Genomic DNA, 23916 nt, shown 5'->3' on the forward strand with positions numbered 1-23916 from the left:
GGTTAATCTTCAACAAATTCCATTACAGTCCCTTCAGCTATTCTAGCAATGTTGCTTGAACACGCTTCCTCCACAGACCAGGTCTTTTTCCAAGGTGGTGTTAGCTGTCTTGTTATTTTGAGAAAGCAGACTGTGTCCTTTTCTTCAGCCCCCATACACAACCCTTCTCATCCTGAACAATATGGAACGCAACACAGGCTTTGCCCGCTCCAAGAACGAGGGGTATAAACGCAGCCGTACAGTCACTAAGCACAGTGACAGGCTTGCTTGTGCCGGTGTCCATCTTAAGTCATCCTTGCCTACCACACCTTTTCACTTAGCAGCCAAAAGCCATTTGCACAGGAGAGGTGCAGAGTTAACACATTATTTAAGTAGTTGCCAAAATGCTTCTTCATTAGCCAGCCTTTAAGCATCCTCACTAGGCTAGCAGACAGCATAATAAAATACTTTTGACCATCACCTTTCTGCTTCAGAACACCAAGCTCAAGGATGAAATAGGATTCTAGTGTTGAGATCAGTCAGAATCAAGACCTTTTTTCTAAGCAGTAGCAACAGGCACAGCCTCAGAGGTCAGTCCCTAGGGCTCCAAAACAACTGTTTGCCACTCTCATCATGACACTGAGAACTTTGCAAGAAGCAACCAGCTAAGTCTGCACCTACTAGCCAATTTAAATTTAACCCAGTAGAGAAACTCTTGGCTAGCTGTAGAACAAGTCCAGAGAAGTGTCCTTGCAGTAGTTTAAAAGAAACCCATATTATTATTAAAGTAAGCTGACGCTGATCTGTGCTAAAATATTTGACATTTTTCTTTATTCTTCCCCAGCACCAGATCCCAGTCTAACTACTTCTGCTGTCTCAGGCATGTTAAATCCAGTAAACATGCTAAGTCGCGAAAACAGCTCTGTAAACTCTCCTCCCTGCCCCAAACTTTTGCATCAATACACAAAAAGCACACAGGAAAAGCATCCTTGAAGTGATCTACACTGTGTCACTAGCTGTGATGGAAAGGAACTGTAAGATACAGATTGTGAATATACTGCATATCTGCACTGTATGAGGCTGGATATTGTATCAACAAAATTTAGCATGACTGACACAAACAAAACTGCCTTATGCATAACTCTACACAAAACATGCTATGTAAGCTGAACGACTTCTGGACATCCAACAGCAGATATCATACACATATATAAGTACAGTGACAGTGGTTAGGGTCACAGTTGTTATTCCCAGCTAGCACAGATGTGCTGACAGATGTAAACAGCACAGGTAAAATTGAGGAGCAGATAGACTCACTCAGGAGAATCCTGCTGTAATGAAATAAGCACTAAAGATTCTGCCCACCCTAGACTTTGCAGCTGTCTGCTCCACCTTCCTCCAAAACCATCAACTGCTACAACAGACTTAAACCAACCAAACATATGGCCACTCCCCAGCTATCTCAGTATGAAATCCAACAGATGATAAAAAGGTACAACTCCTGACCATTGTTCCAATGCTGAGAGATTTTTTTTAAACGGGTAATTACCCAACAAGAACTCCACCCTGCCAGCATAGCATTTTGCTTATCGGAATGATTTGCAATATTGTATAAAACACAACAGTATGACCTGCCAGATCTCATCTGTCAACAGCTTTAGTCTACAGAACCTAGTCTGGGTAAGACAAGGAACTTCCCACTCCTAAACCTTTTCTCTTCACCCACACTGAAGAAAGGTAAGGATGAGGACTTCACAGCTACTGATGACACTGACTAGCTCTCCACAGCCGAAAACCCCTATACAAAGGGGATACAATACCTAGTCTTCATTCACATCCCGAAGATCAACAGCCCATCACATAGCTTTTTCAAAGCTGAGTTGCATGTAAAACCAAAATATAAATAGCTTCAAGAGGATTTAACAATGCAGACTCGTTTACTTCAGTGACTGGATCAGAACCGCAAAGGCTCAAAAATTCTGCTGTTTCACCAGAAAGGACTAGTGCTAGATGAGCATGACCAGGCACACAGCTCTTCAGCCTTGAGCCCGATGCCCAGGAGCACCCAGGGCAAGATGCAGGACACTGCTCTGCAGCTTAGAGGACACCAGTGATCCTGTGAAGCCTGCCCACTGAGTGACACAAAGAGATGAAATTTCTACCATGCATTCCGTGTGCAGTGCCAAGGGTTAACATTCAGATGGCAGATTCAGTTTTGAGAGATACATCTCTGAACTGATTTAGGTTCAGAAGGCTTGTACTGAGCTTTATGTGCTTCTGAATTCTGGGGTAACTCTTGCTCACTAAACACTGGTATTTGTATGAATAAAAATGAAGGGATTTAACAAATCTTGTTCCTGCACACAGTTGTCAAAAAAATCTGACCTTTAGAACAGGAAAAAGAGGGGGGATTTAAAGGTTTAAAGAGGAGGCAGTGGCTGCCTGATGTATAACAAACCTTTGAAAAATTATGAACCAGTGAAAATCCCCCACAGGTCCCAACAAAATGTGTCCAATTTGCATTCCTGCAAGTCTTCCATACACACCACTCTTTGCCTGTGTGTACACAGGCAAATAAATCCCTAGGAATAATACAACTGGGACCTGAATCTGATCTCTGATATATTATTGCTCCAGAGTTCCATTCCAACCTTCACAAATGGCTTTTTTTTGTTCCAGATAACTAAATCAAAGCAGTCCTGATAAGCTTTCAAAGCAGGGAATGTGAGGAATGGTTTAATGAATGTTACAACTCAACCTATTACAGACTACAGAGCATTACAGAAGACAGGGGAGAAAAAAAAGCACATATGACACTCATGTCTGGAAGTCTCATAAATTCAAATCCAGAAGCACCTGCCTTTCTAAGTCCCTTTATATTGAGCCCAACAAAAACTCAGTGCTGACTGTGCAGAAGACCATAAAGAATGGGAAGTGAGAAGAACCGTGTCAGACAAATACAAAGGGTTTCCTATTGAAAAGTTACGTTAGTTCTAAGTTTGACACAGAAAGGGTTTACATGGGAACAGACTGAAAAAAAAAAAAGGCATGAACAGAAAGTAACAGCAAAAGAGAAAAAGGGAACAGGAGTCATGGAAGACAACGCTAAAAAAATTTTGGAAAAGCATGCTCTTTTTGCAAAGCAGCTTCTGTGGCATTTACAAGGGCCCTAAGTGCTGTTTATGCCCTACAAGAAACTCAGGCAGTTTCTTCACATATCAAACTTCAGCTATGCATGCATAAGGTGCACATGAAAGGTCTGTATGCTGGTCCCAAGTTCTGCCGTGTTTTCACTGCTTTTTCTATTTCTAAGCATTAAATGATTCTTCTCTTAGAACCAAAAATAAGCTTGCAGCACAAGTGTTTTACAACTGCTGGTTGTAGCTAATAAGGTTCTGTGCAGCTAAAGGTTGTGGGCTCAGACCGAAAGACTAAGTTAAGCTAATACTTCAGCCAATTTTCATGAAGTGAAATTTCAGCTCAGAACATACCAGACACTAAGGTATCACTTGAAAGAAATTATCAACTCGCCTCCCACATACTTACCACCTAAAAGGTGCTCTTGAGGACATCAAGAACAAAGCAACTATGCTCCCACTTAGATTCGATATACCTCCATGTTCCTGTTTACTCCTTTCATCATCTAATGATGTGCATTCTTGTCCCAGAATTAGTAGTTACAAGAGCAGAAAATTTTGAAGGTTTCCAATGAAACAACCATCTTCCTCATACAATCAAACAGCTGAGATTATGAGAACAGGTTAGCAACTCAGCATTTACTATCACAAAAAAGGTTTAAATACCATATACTTTAGTATTACCTGGACAGTTGCAACTGAACTGTAGAATGCAGAATAGTTATACTTACAGGGATTAAATGTTTCCTATTTCCATGACAACACCTAGCAACACAGCTAGATCACAGTTAAAAGTAATTCTACAGCCACCCTGAATAAATCACCATGCAGACACATCCAGAGCAAAGCCACTCTTATCATGGAACAGTGGTCCCAGAAGGAATCCCTGCAGAAAAAAGCTCCAGTGGAAGAATTTTAAGTATTCTAGTCACTTTCCTCAAAACAGCAGGTCCAAAACCTTCTTGCATATACCTCCCAATACTACTCCGTATTTCTTGCACATAATACTTTGCAATTTCAAAGCCCTTTACAAATAATCACCTTGTGCTTTGGTCCTTCTAGATTTCTTTCAAATTTAAGTAACTGCAGTTCTTTTTAATATCACAGTCTGATTCTTTTAATACACTTTTAATGCACTGTAGACAATTTCAGCTTCTTGCCTTTGGTTCAGAGAAGAATTATGCCATTTTAAAACAAGATGTAAATGTCAGGGGAAGGAACAACAGATAATATATTCTGAACATAAGTTATGCCTGATTTAATTTCTGCTGCTAGATACCTGATTAAAAAGTCTTTTGTTGTCACTCATATTGACAGCTGATGCAATAAAACAAACAACACTGTACTGGTACCCAATGATCACAGAGCACAGGTGCCTCTTGATGTGAAATTTCACCTGAAACATGAAGCTTAGCCCTTTCACTTTTATTCCAGGGTGAAACTGGCAAAGGAAAAATAAAATGGAATAAAGAACTAGATTAAAAGGGCACTGACGAACAGCATTGAAGAGAAAGAGAGACTTCTACAGGGTAGACTTCAAATCTCAATTGCTGGAATCCGGAACACTTGGAATAAGAGGCATGCATGCGGACAATAGTGCAACAATAAGTCAAACATTGATGATTTGTGTCTGCTTACAGAACTGTTCCAGCTGCTGAAATCTACATTGCAAAAGGCCTAGGCAAGCCAGGCGTGCTATGTAACATAACTAGTAAATGGTTACAAGTCTTGAGTTGGCACTATGAATGAGAAATGGCAAGGCTTTTTCCCTGCCTATGTCATGACATACAGTATTTGGACCTGGTACAATCAGAAGAAATAATGAATTTATCCTGGGGGCTTACAGATATTTTTGAAGAAAATTGTACATTGACAAAATTGTACATTGACAAAACAGTTAACTTAATCAAGGAGTTTTTACTCAAAAAACACAGAATCCCATCTCTTACCCTACTGCTTGTAACTACAGAAAGTTTTTGGACAACCTTTAGTCTGAATCAGTTGCATCCTCCAGCAAACTATTCATTTTTTCCTAAATGCCAAAGAAAATTCAATATTGGTTAAGCTCTTCAGACTTCTGAGGATAGAAATTTAAGTTTATTATATGGAAGTTTGTGAGACAGTTTTCAGAACAGACTTATTGCTCAGTGAAAATGTTAGCATTCATGTAACACTTTTTACAACTATAGTTATTTACCCCCAATGCCCTTGGACACAAATTCCCTGCCTCCACATTTGCGTGGTATGCTGTGCACCTGTTGGCTGCTCACCCCACCCCAGACACAGCCACATCACAGGGCACCAGACTGAGCTCACTATGGTGGGAAGCAACATAAACTCTCAGGAGTAACCTCTCGGGAAAGGCAACAGAATCAGTAACTAACCACACACAGCCACTGTGCACAAAATTGTTAGGGTTTCTATCTTCAATAAGTTCTTGAGCAAGTCGATGAACGAAACAGCCCACCGCACTAGGAAAATGCTGCATTTTCCAATCTGTAGTAATCTCCAACTTCCCTTGATAAAACTTAAAAGAATCTGTAATTTACTGTTACATTTGATACTGCCTGCCTCTGTTATGATTTTAATTGTCATTGCCCATGATTATGCCTTTCTCTGCAAAATACAGTCTATATTGATATGCCTGCATAGACTTCTCTAGGCCACCCGCTAACACAATTCATTCAATTTTCTCTGCAAACAGTATGATTTGTGTTGAGACTTCAACCATTATCACAATACTTCAAGAAGCTTTATGGCTTTGCCAATCAGCTTTTGCTGGAGGAAAGCCTTGTGACCGGCTTTTTCTATCCCTGCTCATTTACCTATATATCGACTGCCAACAAAGACAGGAATTTTAGAATAGGGGCTTTCAACCCATTTTCAAGGAAGGGGTTGGTGGTTGTTTGCCTGGTTGTCTGGTTGCTTTCTGGAACCATGTGGCTTAGAAACAATTTTGCACCTAAGCAGAAGTCAGATTTCTTCAGTATAACCATGTCCTGAAACTCTGGGGGTTACTTTTCACTGTTTATGTCCCTGCCTCTAGACCAAAGTGTGTGCCACTACTATTTAAACACCATAGAAAATATTTGTATCAGTTCTCTATAGCTGTTTCTGCCAATTTTACCATTTCTGATAGCACTTCCACCATAAGAACATATGACAGCAGAACACAGCAAGTACATCAGAGCCTGCTGTTACCTCAGTTATGCTGAAAGAAATAGGTATGCCTCAGAAATATAGGAAATTGTTATTCAGGCAACAGACAGACAGCACTTCCTTTCCCAGAACAAACTGTCTCCTGCCCTGACAACCCATTCCTGCTATATTTACCCAACCAAATTTTGCCAGTGATATATTTCCAGATGCACTTGAGCCACATGTCCCTGTCAGTCAGACCAAGCACAGAGGAATCTGAGCTCCTAGAAATCACTAGATGTTAATCCATGCTTCCTCTCTTGCTTGCCTGTAGAGTTAAAGGAGACAAAATGTGTAAAGCATTATTCCCAGTTTATTTTGGAAGCAGGGACAAGAGGTGCTTCATTTGATACAGCTATTTACTTCAACTGCTTTCTTTATGTCTGACAGAGACACCTGAACAGTTAAAAACAATTTAAAATGTGAAACATGAAGTTAAAATTAACTGGCTGTTTCAACCAATTAACACTGGGTGTCTAGCAAGAAATTGTAAGACTCTCTTAAAAATTCTCGATGCTTAACAAGGAGCTTACTGCTCTAATCTGCCATGGGAGAGCCAATTACTCATCCAGAAAAAAAAAAAATCTGTGCCATTTTTGCTGGAGAAAAGCAACATACATCAGTTCTAGATTGTGGATAGTTCAATTTAAGAATGTTGACCAGCTAAAATTAGTTGAGTTTTGGAGCAGTAAGAACAAGGTCTCATGAATGATCTGAGCTAAGCCACTTCACTATATTAACAGTTATATTCTTCCTATATTATTCCATATACTTCTGATCCCATGCTATCTCCTCCTAACTACACAGCTAGGTTCTCTTATATTCGTAATTTTATAAAACACTTAACACGCAACTTCTGATAACTTTGCTCTTGTTGAATTTCTCCCTGAGATCCTTTGAGGAAAGGAACAAATAAACTCTCTTCCCACCTCCATGTTGCTAAAAGATGATCTTCACAGCTCCTGCATCAGTATTACTTTCATTTCAAAGTGCATTTTTTGAGATTATAGCAATGGGAGAAAAACAAACCAACCCACCCCATTCAAAAAAATCCAACCGACCAAAAAAAACCCCAAAAAACCTAAAAAAATTACCCCAAAACCACAAATCCAACCCCACAACAAAACCAAGGGAAAAAGAAATCCACTAAAAAATCCACTTAAAAAATCACCACAAAACAACAAAGTAATTTCTCAGAATTTCATTAGCAAGAAGAGATTGTCGTCACATTGGTGGCTAGTCAGTGGAACCAAGGTATTTCTCAGTTCTGGGTACCATGACTCTTCCAGAGACAGCAATGGGAGGTTAAACCATTGATGCAAGAGAAAGAAGTGAACAAAGGAGATGAAAGGGTTTAAAATGGTAAATATCCTTCCTTTGGCTCCCTCCGCCCCTTTTCTGGAAAGCACAGACAGGCAGTTTCAATTTTTCCACCCTTTACTTAACTGGCTTAACAGAGGGTCCTAACAGGGCACAAAGAAGCTTTTTAAAATAAAAAGCAGAAGTTGAAATCAACTGTGGCCATATCAAAACTCATGGCCAGGCCAATTTTATTACTCAAGGTGGAATTAAAAACCCCTGTAGCCTTCTTTTAATAGCAGATTCATATAACAAGACCTCTTCAACTAGCTGGATGGAGGCAGATTCTTTAGAACAAAAGCACTTTTGACCCATTTTTCTCAAACAAACAAGCAAGCAAACAAACAAACACACACATCTAGGTTTGTACCCAAAAGCAGTACTATTTAAGGACAAGTACACCCTTTAGATCAGTCCAGATTAATTTCACTACAGCACTAAATCTTTAAAATTTTAAAATGTTTTTGCTAGAGAGATTGTTCCTGCTTCCTTGAACCCTGTAGTGTTTGCATGTTTTCTGGTACCCATTCCTTCTCAAATCTGCAACACTGGAACACTTTTCAAGCATCTGACTAACACATGATACAACAGGAGTGCAGACCAGCACAAGGAAGAAAAGGAGCACCTTAAAGGTGGAATTGAAAGATGTTAAAAAAAATACTGGCCAGGGCTGAGTACGATCAAGTGAAATGTGGTCAAGATATGAACTGCATTACATGTAAGAGTCTATTAGCAGCCTCATACAGCTGCTCAAATTCAGGCATCTAATACAAGGATGTGAACAGCTGGTACCATCACCTGCTATTCCTGCAGAGTGAAAGGGAGTGTGTGACCTTCCGCTGGAGCACATGGGCCTCATGCATGTGAACAAGGACCAGTACAGGCTGCAAAACTCATAGCATTAAGAACGTACAAGAAGAAAAAACCTACAATTTAAAGGCAGCTGAATGAGAATGAACTGCCCTTTCAGATTTCTAACGGATTGTTAATAAAAGTGAAGGGAGAAACTGTTTGCAAAATTTAACCTGATGTTGTCTGTGACACAATGCTTAAAAGGTCAATAGTTACCAAATAACCATTAAGTTAAGCGTTCCAGGATGCCTGTGATGGTCTTCCTCCTCATTATTTAATAATACATTTCTTCAGCAATTTACTTTCTCTGAAATTTCTTTATTTTTTCCAACTCTTGAATTACCATTCAGGTACTGTTAAAGTCCTATTGCTTTCTACAATGTCTGAATATTTTTATTTCTTCCTCTCCTATGTTTCCAACACTCCTGGCAAAGCCTTTTCCCCAAGAAAGCGCTAGTTTTTTTATTTGCCAAACATGGATGTTTCTTCCCTTATTCTTCCCTTCCATTAAGAAACAGAAGCCTTCATGATGAAAGTGTTCAGACTCCTGTACCACACAAAGAAGATACATGCTTTCAGAAAACTTTGTTCTTTAGAACTTAGCTCTTTGCCAAATCTAAATTAGTACTTCTGTTTCAACTGAAAAAGTCTCTTCCTGTTGACCATATTTTAACAGACTGGGAAATATTTGAGCACATATATATCCTGTATCTTAGTGTTCATCATCAACAATGCCACCAAAGTAAATATTCCCAGGACTGTGTTCTCCTCCTCCCTGTACCAGCCTGATCACATCTGAAGTGCTAACCTCATGCTGAGGCAGGATGTATTTAATAGAGGAAAGCACAGAAGTGAAATCTGACAGTGCTTGTTAGATTTTAAATCTGACTTAATATATTTGCACTTCAGATAGTCAAAACATTTTCTTTTTTTCAGTAAAAGCTGAATATGTAAAGAAAACACGGTGTTTCTGAATGAAAAACACAAAAACCTCAGACTGAAGGGAAAACCAGCTAATGATGGCTCCTGGATGCTATCATGACAGTCATCTTCATTATTACGGAACTATTACAGGCCACTATAAACTGTCTAATCCCACCCTGAAGAACATCCAAGTTGCTAAGTGCAGTTACTAAATATGCTTACATAAGCATCCATATTTTACCCCTGCCACTCATTTTATTTCTACAACAAAGCTCCTCCCATAGGCTATAGCCAGACCTAATAGACCATTCTCTTTCAGTACGCCATGGTCAAGGTAACAACCACATCTTTATTTATTTCAACGATTCCTCATATTTACAACTTGACCCTTGAATTATTTAGGCAGTTAATCAAGCTGTAAGCGGAATCTAATTCAACAGCCACTTTGCAGACTTTGTCACTGCATCAAGAAAAAATATAATTTCGTGAAAAGTAACAGGGCGCAAAGACACATCTGAACAAAAAAATTCCTCCCAGTATCAAGCTAAACATGATTAAAAGAGAAGAGCACTGTTTTGAAGTATCTCATCTCATTTAAGTAGCACGAGCTTTGAGAATTATTTACAGTCATGCAAGCACTCAGACTCCTGCACCAGCTTACACTTTCTGAAAAACTCTCTAAATTACAACTTCAATATGTCTAGGAGGAAGTTTCAGCTTACAGATACAAGGACAGAACTGGAAAACAGAACTTCTTAAGTGCTTGTATTAGGGTACAGATAGAGGCTCTAACAATCAAAGAACCACCATCACTGGAGAATTTAACATATTCAGCTAAAAAGCATTAATGAAGTACACCCCTTGAGTACTGCAATTGTGTAACTGCAATTACAGTGCAAAATACATTAGAGTAAGTTGTTTATCGATCTGTTCATTTTAACAGGATAGCTAAAGCCAGTTATCACCTCAAACTTTACTTCTATGGCATATATGTGCAAATTCTCATTAACATATTTTACTTTTTCATTTCTACTCACCTCACACTGGGCTGTTTTTGTCATAACATCTCACGTATTCTTCAACTGTCACAAAACTATACACCTGCTCTTTCTTTCACAACATGTTGAATACAACAGCGGTTTGAACTGACAAGTTTTAACGTCACCATGTTTTAACTGCACCATGCAAAGTTTTAACTGCACCATGCAAAAAGCACAGACATATTAACTTCAGAAAGTTCAAGAGATGAGGATTCTATATCTATCCATGCCCTTCAACTAAAGAAGAAATATCCAACTATTAAGAGTTCTGCAAGAGCAGGGTGCTTTAACACTTCCAATAACATTTCCAAGTCACATGGATAGAGTACATCACACGGTACCAGTGCAGATCTATCCATTTTCTACAATGACCACTTGATAAATGTTCCTTCTCAAGATAGGGTTTTTTATCTCCTATAATTTTGTGAAGACATGTACTGATTCACCGTCCCTAAAACATTTACATACATTTAATTCATGATTTAGCTTTCCTCACTCTTTTAACAAAACCACAGATTTCCATTCACTCACAAAGTTCTTCCCCAGAAAGTACCTGTTGATACCAACAAAAAATCACCCACGACACTTCCATCTCTCACTTCAGAATCCATCATATCACAAAACCTCAGACCCTACCTTTAAGCCACTGTATTGCAGACTTTATACATCAAATTTTGGGGTTTTTTGTAGCTTTGAAAAGCACTGAAAAGCAAGTTAAAATCATGTCATCTAAAAGACAACCAGAGTTTTCCTAGGATTGTATGCACCAGTTTTATATCTCTCCTGGATATAACTGCTGTCTTGTATAATTTTCTAAATACAAATTACAAAAGCAAGACAACAGATCACAGAATATTCTGAGTCGGAAGGGACCCACAAGGATCATCAAGTCCAACTCTTGAGTGAATGGCCCATATGGGGATTGAACCCACGACCTTGGTGCTATCAGCACCATGCTCTGACCAATACTGGAGCCAGTATCATCTTGACTGTCCAGCCAACATTTTTTTAAGAACTCACAGTGAGGAAGTCCATAACACATTGGAAGATTAATTCTTTTTCTGATTGCAAAGAAAACCCCCAAAACCAAGCACAAACAAAAAATAACCCTTCAGCAATAGTCTGTACTACAACATTCAGTTAACAAGCTACAGTTACCCTAAGAAGAAAAAGCTCTTACAAGTTTACCTCAAATGGACAAGCCACCAAGTACATATCCCCTCACTATTAACATTCCCTAACCAATCAATATGCTATTTTAATAACAATGTTCTCCATTAGTCTGCTACTTTTACACTTACGTTTTAATCCCTGCCATTCTACCTCTTTTCTTACTGGCTTTTTTATTCCACACTAATTATTGAGAGAAGTAGCATTTTACCACAAATCGCTGCACTATTCCCGAAGAAAAGGACATTTTGCCCAATTGTATCTTCTTTCAAACCTCTCCTTCAAAATCACATCTTGGTATAAACCATATTAGGGATCAGCCAACAACAGCCTGTTTGAATGACAAATGGAGGTAAACATTAAGAAAAACCCTCAAGTGTTTAACAACTTTGTATACATAATGATTTCTCTCTGTTGCTACCCTCTTAAGCTACAGACTCTTTGAGATAAGGAATACTTCAGTATGCTTCTTGTGTATGCATAATCAACACTTCTTGGCAGTCTTATTACGTGTTATGCAACTATATAAATGTGCACCTGCACTTTCTGACACAGACTATTGCTTCTTTGAAGTAAATCACCTCTGTGACAACATTTTTAACAGGTCAGATGGCAACTATTGAGTGAGGGGAGAAGACCAGTAAAAGAAGGAAGATGACAGAACAGAAGAGCTATATACTTAGCAAACTGCTAGTAGAATTAAGCAATTTCATGTATACTCCTCCTTCCACATAGTTTTTACTATAATGCAAATAACCTTAAGGTCTCTTAATCAGGCACAATTCCTTTTCACTACTCTTGACAAAAACAAAAACATCACCATCAAAAAAACTCACTACAAAATCTCAATGCCTGACTTAAGAGGAACCTTAGCTTCTATGGAGCATCTGGTACTGCCAGTCCACCAAATCAAACTGCAATTTATTGCCCCCTAATGTACATCCATTAAGCCATTTCCTTTATGGCTCCACTTCACACAGAAGCAGTAACTGAAGGAAATAATGGAGTGCCCAACAAGTGGGAAAGTAATTGCTCAACAAGTGTGGAACAAGAGAGAGTCAGTTGCACATCATGCACATGTGGCAGCTCTTCAGAGCCCAGCCCCGCAGTGGTAACAGAAGGCTGGTGTTACAGAACAAGCCTACTGTGGGAACTCTTCCAAGCAACAGCCAGGAGTGCTTGTCCATCTAAATCCTTGGGTCCTTAAGGATTAAGGGTCAGGAAACAATTCCTTCCAACAGCACCATCTCCTGCCTGTACCTGCCAGTCATTAGCCATGCATTGAAGGAAGACTTAAGCTCCAAGCTCTAGTGTTAAACTGCACTGAAAGAACTGTATTGAAACGATGCTTAAGTGGTATCACAAAGGTTGTGGGGCTGAACTGCAAAAGGGACTTTAGGAGACATGAAGAAATACGTAGTGTGAAGACCACCTTACTGGGTTGGTTCCATTTTTTTGCTCTAGATATTCTGAGATCCACTCCACTTCTTTCAATTTTATCCATTAAGTTCCTTACTACTCAGAAACAAAAACCAGAAGATTAACACAAGAGCTAAAAAGTTATCAAATTAAGGATTCTACACGACCACAGTTTATCCCTTTCTGTCTGTTCAGTACTCGTTGCAAATATCTCAATTACAAGACTCTCCTTTGCAGGAGCTCTAATTTCATTCAGTAACCTGTGTTGAAGGGCTCAATGTACAATTCAACAGAATCAATTAGAGCTCAGAGTGACACCATCCCATAACTGACTCCTCACACACTCTGCATAAATGCTGTCCTGCACACAACAGAAAAGCCTTGAAAAAGTTATGGTGCCTGTCTTGGTGCATCTGTAAATCATTCTTCATCAAGGACATTCCTCCTCCTCCTTCTTCCTTTATACAGAAAATAATTTAAATCTTAAGTGAAATTATGACAATTCTCATGTTCATTTCGGGTTTGAGAAGTTCCCATCCCAGTTGCAGTACAGCTACCATTTTTAGAGCACATCAGTGTCACTCTGGGAAAATCACTTAGAAAGTAAAGCACAAGGATAGCAAGCACATGGGAAAAGCCTGACTTCTTATTTCTCCAAGAAAACACCAAGAAAATCTATGCCAAAAATATCAATAGAGACATCTTCCCTGAGGAAGATTCAAGGACCTCAGCTATAAGACAGTTATTTGATTAATTTGATGCTACCATGAGATGAAAAAGATTAACCTCACTCAGAGTATTTGGAACTACCTGCAGCTTCAAAGCCAAAATACTGCATTGGTTTACATTCTCTGTGCAGTCGGGAGGATGTCTGCATTCATTTGGACTAGAAACTTGTTTTTAAAATGACAATTTTTACTGTATTGTCTGAACACAGTTGGCAGAAATGAAGTATGGGTTCAACCTGCAATCAAAGTATCAAATTTAAGTTGGCACCTTAATATTCATATTTCTTACAGTAAGAAAATTTGAAGAGAAATAAATTACCACTTCTGTACACAGCGTCAGGTCATTCAATATGGACTAAAATTGTATTGTCATCCACTAATTAGAGTGAGGCCAAGTTAAAGTTATGGAAGAAACCTTATTCTATCAGTTTCCTAACCTTTGTTATACCCTTTCCGTTCTTCTTTAAAAATTCATAGAGAATGCAACATAAGCTAAATGTTAGCCCGAATTGCTTGGTCTTCAAAAATACCAAGTTAACGTGTATGAATACCTGTTACTTTAAAAAAAAAACCAAAAAAAAACCAACAACAACCTTTTATTTTTTTGAGTTATCACAAGAACAGACATGATCTATAAGATCAGTGAATGTTGTAGATCTTTTATAGGAACCAGATATGCAACAGAAAAAAAAAGCTTTAATTTTTTTCATGGCTGATCTAAATAACATTTCTATCCTTCAATGCAAACAATCTGAGAAATACCACAGTATACAGATCATCATATTTGTTATTTGCCAGTAAGTTCAGACACTTCTAGCAGAAACTCAAGACCCAAATAATAAAGAAAATATGGTATGGCTGTTACCTGCAAAGCAGTAAGCATCGCAGCACTTTACATATCACACATTCATACAGTCTAATTCCTACACTTCTTTATATAAAAACCCCAAACACAAATTTTTTCTGATTTCTTAACTTCAATGAACATACCATAGTCTATCCAATAGTACTCCAATAGCATTGAGAGGAGGCCACATATTTATATTTATTACCAATTTGCTGCTTCTTAAAACTACATCTTTCAGAAAAAGTTCAGATATTAATCCAAAATCAGGATAAAATTCCCGTATTGTTTTATACAACTGTCAGGTTTTCCACAAAAACTGAGTTTCCAGAGCTCAGACACAACAAAATGAGTGTGCAATCAAGTCTACATACCAGAAAACTGATGGCTACAGTAACAAGTATATTAAGTCAGTACACTGGGCAAAGGTTCTCTTACGGTTACAGTCATTTGACCTTTAGCCAGCTCTTAATGCCCCAGCCAACCCTCTAAAGATGGAGATTTGCAGCAGCTTCTTGTCTGAAATAAGCCATGAAAAGATTCTTCTGAACCCACTGTACAAGCATTCATTTAAAATGTCATGAATGTGCATGAAATCAGAGTGCTTCTAACAGCTTACTCTGCAGCTTCTGTTTAAATGCACCAACTCTGAACCACCAGAGGATAAAAGGACTCAAACCTTGCAGTCTGGCACTCATGGACCTAAAATATACACAAGCACCTCTTCACAGGTGTGTTTACCTAGTTTAAACCTTATTTAAATAGACTCTCGATGCACACACTTTCCACAAACACCTGCTTCTCCCACTGCAGTCATGACTTGTACAAGGCAGTTGTAGTCAGTCATTCCTGTCCTAAAGCCATCCTACACACCAGTAGGCAGCACTTCAGGCACAAAAATCCTGGTGACTGACTCATTCCCCTGGCCAGAGCAAAGCACAAATTCTGCAATGAGAAAAATAACTAGAGAAGTATCTGCTCTTACCTCTACATCATACCAGAATTCTGAAGATTTCAACAGCCAGAGAAGCATTTAAAGAAACCCAATCCTCATGAAATCATGGAAAAGCAGGTTTATAATTAATTCATATTTCCAGCTATTTGTGGTTATAAAACCTTTCTCTGCTGACCTAGAGAACATCCTAAGTTAGAACCACTCATGAAAGAGACAGTGCTCAGTTATCACTGGATGCTAAAAAGAAGCTTCCTTTTGCTGACCTAAATCCTTAACTGACAAAATGAACAAATATTTCAATGTCCAGACATATTTTTCAGGGTACTCAGCTCTCTTTAAAGAGCAGTCAAATGGAAGCTGCGGTGACAGTGGCCCTAGATCCAAACTTGTATCAATACAGGTTTTCATTAGTTTTAAAATAACCTTTGAAGATGTAGTTGTATTTCAATTTCGTATGCCTGGAAAAAGCTTGATAGACATTGCTTCCATATGGTCATAACTCAGGACACTGTCTTCTGCTTTTTCTAAGCACTAGAAATACGCCATCAAACTTAAGCTTATTGCGCTCATCTTAGCATAGCAAGCATTCAGCTATTAAATTTATCTTGGATTAATTTACGCATCACCCAGGACAACAGAACCTCTATGTCTCCTTTCTGTTTTTCAGGCAACTACTGTCAATAATAACTAAAATACACACAGCCCACGAAAGTGTAAAAATGGCATCCAATAAATCAATTGACAGTGGATCAGAGCAGATATGCTGTTCATTTTTAAATTATTAAACTTTTTTTATAAATCTACATAAAACTGCCACAGAAATTAAGTTTCTCTATCAGAATCTTAAAGAGAAACTTTAAAATATAATTCAGGTTCAAGGCCCTTTGCTAGGTATGCTGAACTGTAGAAGTGAAGTTACTCTTACCACATCATGGGACTGTTTGTGCTGAGCAACACATCTTCTCTATATGCTTCCTCCAAGAGCACATGTAGATGTTACAACAGGATGGGATACCATACTTAGTTGCAGGCAAGCTTTCCAGTATGGAATTTAGTTACTCTTGAGGAGCAATACTTTGAAACAGGAATCGTTAGCTGCTGGGGGCATACAGTGCATCTTTATACCCTTGACCAGGGTATTTCAGCATCACAGTCATGACAGAGTTAATACCCACTAGCTCAGAGGAGAACAAAAGGTACTCCACTGCAACATGCCTAACATTTACATTGCCTCTCTTTGCTCATTAAACAGGTTTTGGTTAAATAATGAACAAACTGTATTACAGACTCCGATGAGAATTCCAAAATTATAAATCAACTGGTAAAGCCCAGAGGAGAATGAAGGGAGTGGGAGGGAAGGAAGGATAATATTGACTAATATAAAGGGCGCAGCTTGACAGTGGATATTCCTGCCACACCTGATCAAACATGCTCCATGGGGGAGGGGAAGGGAGGTAGAGAGCAAGAGGGGAGATGGGACAAGACAGCCTGAAATTTGCATCTGGAACAGATTAAAATGGGTTCTTGGGGGATTGAGAAAATACATAATATATATTACTATAAATGCAAAATTGTACTAAAAGCTAACTCAAATGTCAAAGATTACAGCTTGAATAAATTTAAATATAAAAGCAATGCGTTTCCATGAGCTAATGAAAGAGACATGAAAGGAAGGTCTAGTGAAAAAAAAAAAAATCACCAAAAAACCCCTCTGCTGGGGACTGGACTTTTGATTGCCTGGAAGATGATGCAGGAGACTCTGTATCATCCAAAGTATTGCCTGAGAACAAGTCCATGTCTAAAATGGAAAAAAGATGGAGCCCAGCAGTGATGTCCTATCTCAAGACACTAGTCAGTAAATAGCAGTCACTGAAGCTGAAATTACCTGTATAAAAAAATCCCATGTTGTCAAACCAACATGCTCTCATCCCCATATACAAGCAATTACTATCTCAGCAGGAACCATGCTTACATGATGACTAATACAAAGGGAGTCTCTGAATCTCTCAGTACATTAAACTTTGCTTTCTCTAACATAAGCGGATAGTGAACTTGCATTTTTTCCCCCCAACAAGTCAACAGCACATTGTATCTAGCTGCTCTAGATAAATGGCCAGTCCCTGACATTTACTTATACTGCATTTATTTGAGCATCCTGACATTCCCTGCTCTTGTTGATGAGAAGAGATATTTGCAATAATGGCAAAGAACTTCAGGAAGCTTATTTCAAAGAAAATTTTCTCATAGAAGGGAGAAAAGGAAAATTTCCTCCCAAAACACCTCTGGTGACTGCATGCCTATCTTACAGAGGGTGAGTGAACTTACAAAAAATCCCACAAATCCAGACTGTCACGTAGTCCAGGTACAAGCATAACATCCAGAACAAAGACACTATCCAGAAATCCAAGCTGTTCAGGAGTTCCCTAAGATGTCATGTTCTGACAGAAAAACCCTACTTACAACCACAGGAAGTTAACCTGGCAAAGAAAAGCAAAGCATTACATTTACAGGCAGACACAAAAGAGGAAGGAATAAGGGCTTAGAACTGGCACACGTCCTCAGCACCTCTTGTCATCACTTGGAAGCAGCACTACTGTACTTCTAAGGAACACACTTTTTACGAGATTCTAGACTCAGCACTGATGCAAGAATGAACATGCATCACAGTCAGAAATGCAAAAAGCCCATCTCAAACTAAGGCTGAGTGCAGCTCAGAGGATTCATTGTAATGGGACCAGAAATAAAGTTTACGTCAATCAACAAGAGAAATCCTGGGAAGAACATGCAGAATGCCATATGGAGTTTAGGATTAGCTTCACCTCCAAACTCTCAACACATACTTGGGTTACACTTAAACAATCACTTCTGAAACTACAAAACCAGAAAATATTGGGGGAAGGGGAGAAAGATGGGTTGTGAGGAAAAAAAGTGGTCACAATACACACTACAGTCTTGTGTTCTACTTCTGTTACCAATATAGATTTCCAGTTTCTTTCAGTGAAGGTGATCACAAAGTCTTTCACTTAAAATCCAAGAGATCCAAATAGAAACAGAGGTCTGTGCTTTACTTATTACATGTTAACACATGATGAAAGCTAACAAACCAAAGAATGTGAGGAAAAAACAGAGGTAAAACCACTTTCTAAGCAGATTCTTTCCATCATTCACCGATCAGAAAGCATAAACAAAGCACAAAAAAGCAATACATGATAGTACACCAGATTTCAATATATTACTACAAGCTTCAGTATATCAAAGAAATATGCATGTTTATAAAAATAAGTGTGTGCACACACACACAAATACAAATATACATACACACACTCACACATATATATCCATATAGACAGTGGCAGCAGTGGTACTTCTGTGCTAGTTTACATTGGTATTATTTGTCTAAAAGTATATGCATATTTCCTCTTCTCTCATTCTTCAATAAATGACTTCTGGATAATAAATAAGACAAATAAGTACACCTGTCCATTTATTTGCATATAACCTAGCAGGTGCACACACCCGCTGATTTCTGTAGAAGCTTACCTGTTATATTATTCAGCACTTCTTTTAGGTGGCTAAAGCTATGCAGCAGGGGATCCCTTTCTTCATCCTATAGGTTATATATAGGAAGTAAGTAATTAGTGAGGCAAACATATTCCTGAAGATAAATCTTAATAATGGGTCTGTTAAAGACCTCACCATCATATTCACAGAAGTACTGTGGTTTGAGTTTATCACTGTTAACATGTTTATACCATCAAACACAAGAGAAGCATTTTTATTTTCCGGACAGTGCTCCCCAATATCATACAGCTCAAATGTCAAACCATAGGTCCAAGACTGAGCATTCTGGTTTGGTTTTATTGTCCTTAGAAGTACTTCTGATTAGCCTTCTACTGTTCAATAAATTTCACTGCAGATCTAACTGATACCATATTGAAATGGCTCATCTGGATTTGCTATAATGTTAATCTATGCAGATTGTAATGGGAACAGAAATACAATGACATTTTATGCCATTAAAATAACTTGAAGAAAGAATCACAGTGCAATATTTATATGAATTAGCTGCATCCTTTAGCCTTAGCCTATCTTTATGATATTAAAATAAGGAGGAGCAGCAGTTTCTCCAAACTGAGTGCAGCCGCACCCAGAGCTCAGATAGAGAGGCCGTGAGCCCTAACGAAGAAATGCCTGTTAGAAAGAAAAAGGGCTCTGCCCTTTGACAAACTGAAACCACTTGTGCTGGATGACAGCCATCTGCTATTCATGTGACATTCCGAAGTGCACCACTGATACAGTGTGCCACATCCACACATTTACACTGTGGCAGCCATAAACTCACCACAGCATGGTTAGACTTGGAAACACTGTATTTAGGGCTTTTACCAAAGCAGGTTGGAAAGTATTAACCGGTTTTAGTCAGGAATATAGATAGCAGCAACAAAACAGAGCTGAAGAGATACTATGTCATATAAAAATTTAAAAATACTCTATATATAATGATTTCCCCAATTTTTATTTCATGGCTTTCATGATGAAGACTGTCTTCTGTAAGAGAGTACAAAAGATACATAAAAACATTGTGCTAAATAAAATAACACCATATATTCAAATTCCCTCATATCCCAGGCAATAAAAGTCTAAATGAGATGATTCCCACGTGAAATACGTGGGGTTTTCATATTTACAGGATAAAAAGGTAGAAGACTTCCAGCTTTGTAGCCTTAAGTCACTAGCACATGAGAAGCCCAAAACCATGTAAGCAATGTAGAAAGTTATTCCAACTTTACTTAAAAAAGTACTATAACAAGTGCTAAAAAAACTGACGTCCTTTTGCAAAGCCAAGTGGTTTCTGACAGAGGTGTTTCTACCTGCTGCTACAGATAGCAACAATTTAAGGTAACTTACCAGATGTGTGTGGGTGCTCCATCGGGCATTACGCTTTATGGCTCCCACCACTGCGTTGATTTCGCCTTGTATGATGTAAATGTTCTTATCCACCATCCTGACAATTCTGAAAATAAAGGTAATTCAAATTAATCTCTAGCCTCTCAGGGTAATTGTCTTCCTCAGATGAAATGAAGTTGACCCTAATGAAGGCAAGGCCTGCAGTGATGCAAGAAACTCTTTCAGATTTGTTTTGTGTGTGCACTAAATACAAGTTATTGCATGTAACAAATACAAGTATTTCATAAAAATGAAGGCACTTTTCCATAGTGTGTTTTCAAAACCATGAGAGCAGACTGTTAGTTCGAACAGGATCTTTGTAATGCAAGAGAGCACTTTGCCAAGGCACATTCCTCATTTTTTTTTTCCAGTCTATGTAAGTTCACAGAAAGATAAAGTGTTGGGGTAAGAGGACAGACATCCATGACAATGCAGTAACACCTGCATCTCCAGCACTTATGCAAATTCCTGCAGCCCTGCATGGAACACAAAGCTAACCCTGTACTCTCTTACATAAGCATCAGTGTGTTGAACAAACTGGACAGAGCAAACTTCTTTTGGGACTTAAAACATTGCCAAATAAAGTAATTTGTAACAGATGTTGATTTCACACTTGCCTCACAAAACAAAACTCTCAAGAAAGCAGGAAAGTAAGAAAGGCATAAGACCCCACAAAGAAATGAGCAAAACTCGAGACAAAACTGGATGGAATATGGGGAGAAAAAGAGAGAAAGCTAAAGGCAGACACTTACTCTCCTGTAGTCTGAGGTCTTTCAGGGAAAAAACTTAAATTGATGCAGCCAGAAAGAGGCAGAAAAGTGGGAAAGAAATTAAAAGCAAGAAATATTTGTAACAGTCTGAGAAAAAGAAATGAAGAGTGAACTACTATGGGAGTGTTCTCTTTATATTACCTGTAGCCCAGATACAGTCAAGCATAAAGAAATAAGAATGAAGGGGAATGAACAGACACAATGTTTATAAATAATAAACAGGACTTACAAAGAGGCCAAACAGTCAGATGATAACATGTCTGTAAATGAGAAGAATTTATTGAAATGGTAGCCAAATAACGAGACTTCTTCAGAAGAATGAAAGGAAAATGAGGACTCCAGCTTGGAATCACAACAGGTCATCCATAGGGAAGCAAAAGATTGGAAACAGGTGAAACATTGATCATAACACTTCCAATCTGACAGGCTCATTTAAAGAACTCAGCTGGGAAGGGGAGGCAGGGGGTAATAAAATACAGAGAATATGAGAAGGACTTTTGCCCACATAACAAAAGCAAAGCTGGAAGGAATAGTTTTGGTGGATTACTCAAGACCTCAGAAAGACCACCACAGAAATTTCAGAACATACATCCTGGATCTGTCAGGCTTCACATTAATTAACATCTGAATTATCAACAATGCTTCAAATACACAAATATCCCCTGAATGAGAGATTAGTTTGTTTCAGGACTCCATAAATAATGGAAAGCAAGTAAATTATTATAAGAATATACCTTATCAAAGGATAGCATCAGATCAGTTGCTTCATTTTTTCAGGTGTTTGCAATAGAACGAATAATCTTATGGCAAAATTGTTTATTTCATTAAATGAATTACACATAACGGTATTCCCAGGTGTAAGACAATAACTTAAGGGCAAAGAAAAAAGTATTTTGTAAGAACAGTCATGACAGACAAATAGTGCTTCCAAGGAATTTGCTTGTGCCCTGAAGAGCAAAGGTGTATATCCTTCCTTCACAGCAGTATATAACAGAACCACCAATACACTTCCTACTCATGTGGCTAATGCCTGAGAGATGTTCCCATCCTCAAGAGTAAATTATTCCATATATTATTCATATGATTGCATCGAAATGTCATTGATCACAATTTTTTCTATTTCACTTTATTGTCCTTGTTTTAGTAAAAGGCATGAATGGGAGATTTCTCCCTCATGTAAAATTCCTTGTTTATTTATTTTTTCTTTCAGTAATTCCATTATTTTCCATATTTCTAAATCAGCACTTTCAGGGTTCAAAACTCCAGTCCAGGGAAGTACTTCTGAGGAAATACTTTACACATTCATATTTGTCAAACCTAAGTTTTTCCCGTCTTCACTTTCCTCTCACACTGTTACAAAACAGTGTTGAACATGTAAACTGTGTAGCACCATTCCAGGCATTTAGCAAACTGACAAGGAAACATTATTTCAAAAAGCATGTAAATACCAGACACATGTATTACAAACCTTGCACACACATAGATACTCAATAGTTTTGACAGTATTTAAAGTGATGCCAAAGCTCAAATGCTCTTCTGCATACTACTGAATCTGCTTGTAGGACTCCTATTTCTTTTCCTCTATTTTTAACATAAAATAATTAAGATGAAAAAGTTTGTTAAACTCTCTTTCCTGAATGTAGAAGACTTAAAATGCCCAACTAACTGCAAGTAGCAAAATATGAAGAAAATAGACAAAAACCTCCAATATACACCTCTTCCTTTAAACCTGATCCTTTCAAGCAAGGGTGCAAAAGCTCCTTGTTACTTGGCAGGGCTCTCCTGATGTATTAAAACCCTGCAAAACTTGGGGGGGTATTTCATTGCTAACTGTCTGAGAAGACTCAATGAAAATGCACTCCCTTCCCCACTGCAGATTCCATTTAATATAACTTCATTCAAAAGTACAAAAATTCACTTTATGCATGCCAAGAAACTCTCTTGACCAATGCAACTGAAATAACCTATCATGCTGGGGATGCGAATTCACACTCAGACCTCTGAACATCAGACACACAGCTCACTTCCCCACCAATACTGGGTAGAGATGGAGGGAAATACTGCTTTATATTTAAGCTTGCAGCTACCCAAGCAATAGCATACACACATTCCAAAGTTAGCCACAAAGCCAAATTTCCTAACTTATGCAAAGGACCTTTGCAGCTTCATGTTGGAGAAGGAAGCAGAAAACAACTATAGAGTGAGCAGGAAAGATAGACAACTATTTTCAGAGAGATGCACTTTGTAAGATAAGCCCAAAGAACCATTCATCCCTGTAAAAATTTAAAAGTTTATTTCAAGTGATGGATGTAGCTTTAATAAACTCCAAACTTCCCGAAGGCTATCCCTTTTAAATTATTAGATTTTTTCTGTATGTGTTCCTTCAACTGTATCATCACCACAAGCAACAACTGATCACAGTTTAGACTCAGTATAGATGTCCTGTATTAAAAGAAGTTTTAAGATAAAAATGAATGCTGCGAAGCAGCAGAGAAAAAACGTTACGCAACTGACCAGACCAGTACTGAATGATGAGCTGGGTTTACAGGAGCATGGTGGGAGTCAAGCAAAACCACTAGATGTTTGTTCAACTT

The 23916-nt window shown here is 38.3% G+C and overlaps 1 protein-coding gene across 1 annotated transcript in view; it reads right to left on the reverse strand.

The window, feature by feature from the left end:
* GBF1 (golgi brefeldin A resistant guanine nucleotide exchange factor 1) overlaps positions 1-23916 on the reverse strand; it is a 106653-nt gene that overhangs the window by 80273 nt on the left and 2464 nt on the right. Inside the window, 2 exon segments of the mRNA XM_032116563.1 lie at positions 19146-19212; positions 20514-20619. Coding sequence (XP_031972454.1) covers positions 19146-19212; positions 20514-20619 — 173 coding nt within the window.

Source organism: Corvus moneduloides, chromosome 8, assembly GCF_009650955.1.
Source record: "Corvus moneduloides isolate bCorMon1 chromosome 8, bCorMon1.pri, whole genome shotgun sequence".
Classification (NCBI taxonomy): Eukaryota; Metazoa; Chordata; class Aves; order Passeriformes; family Corvidae; genus Corvus; species Corvus moneduloides.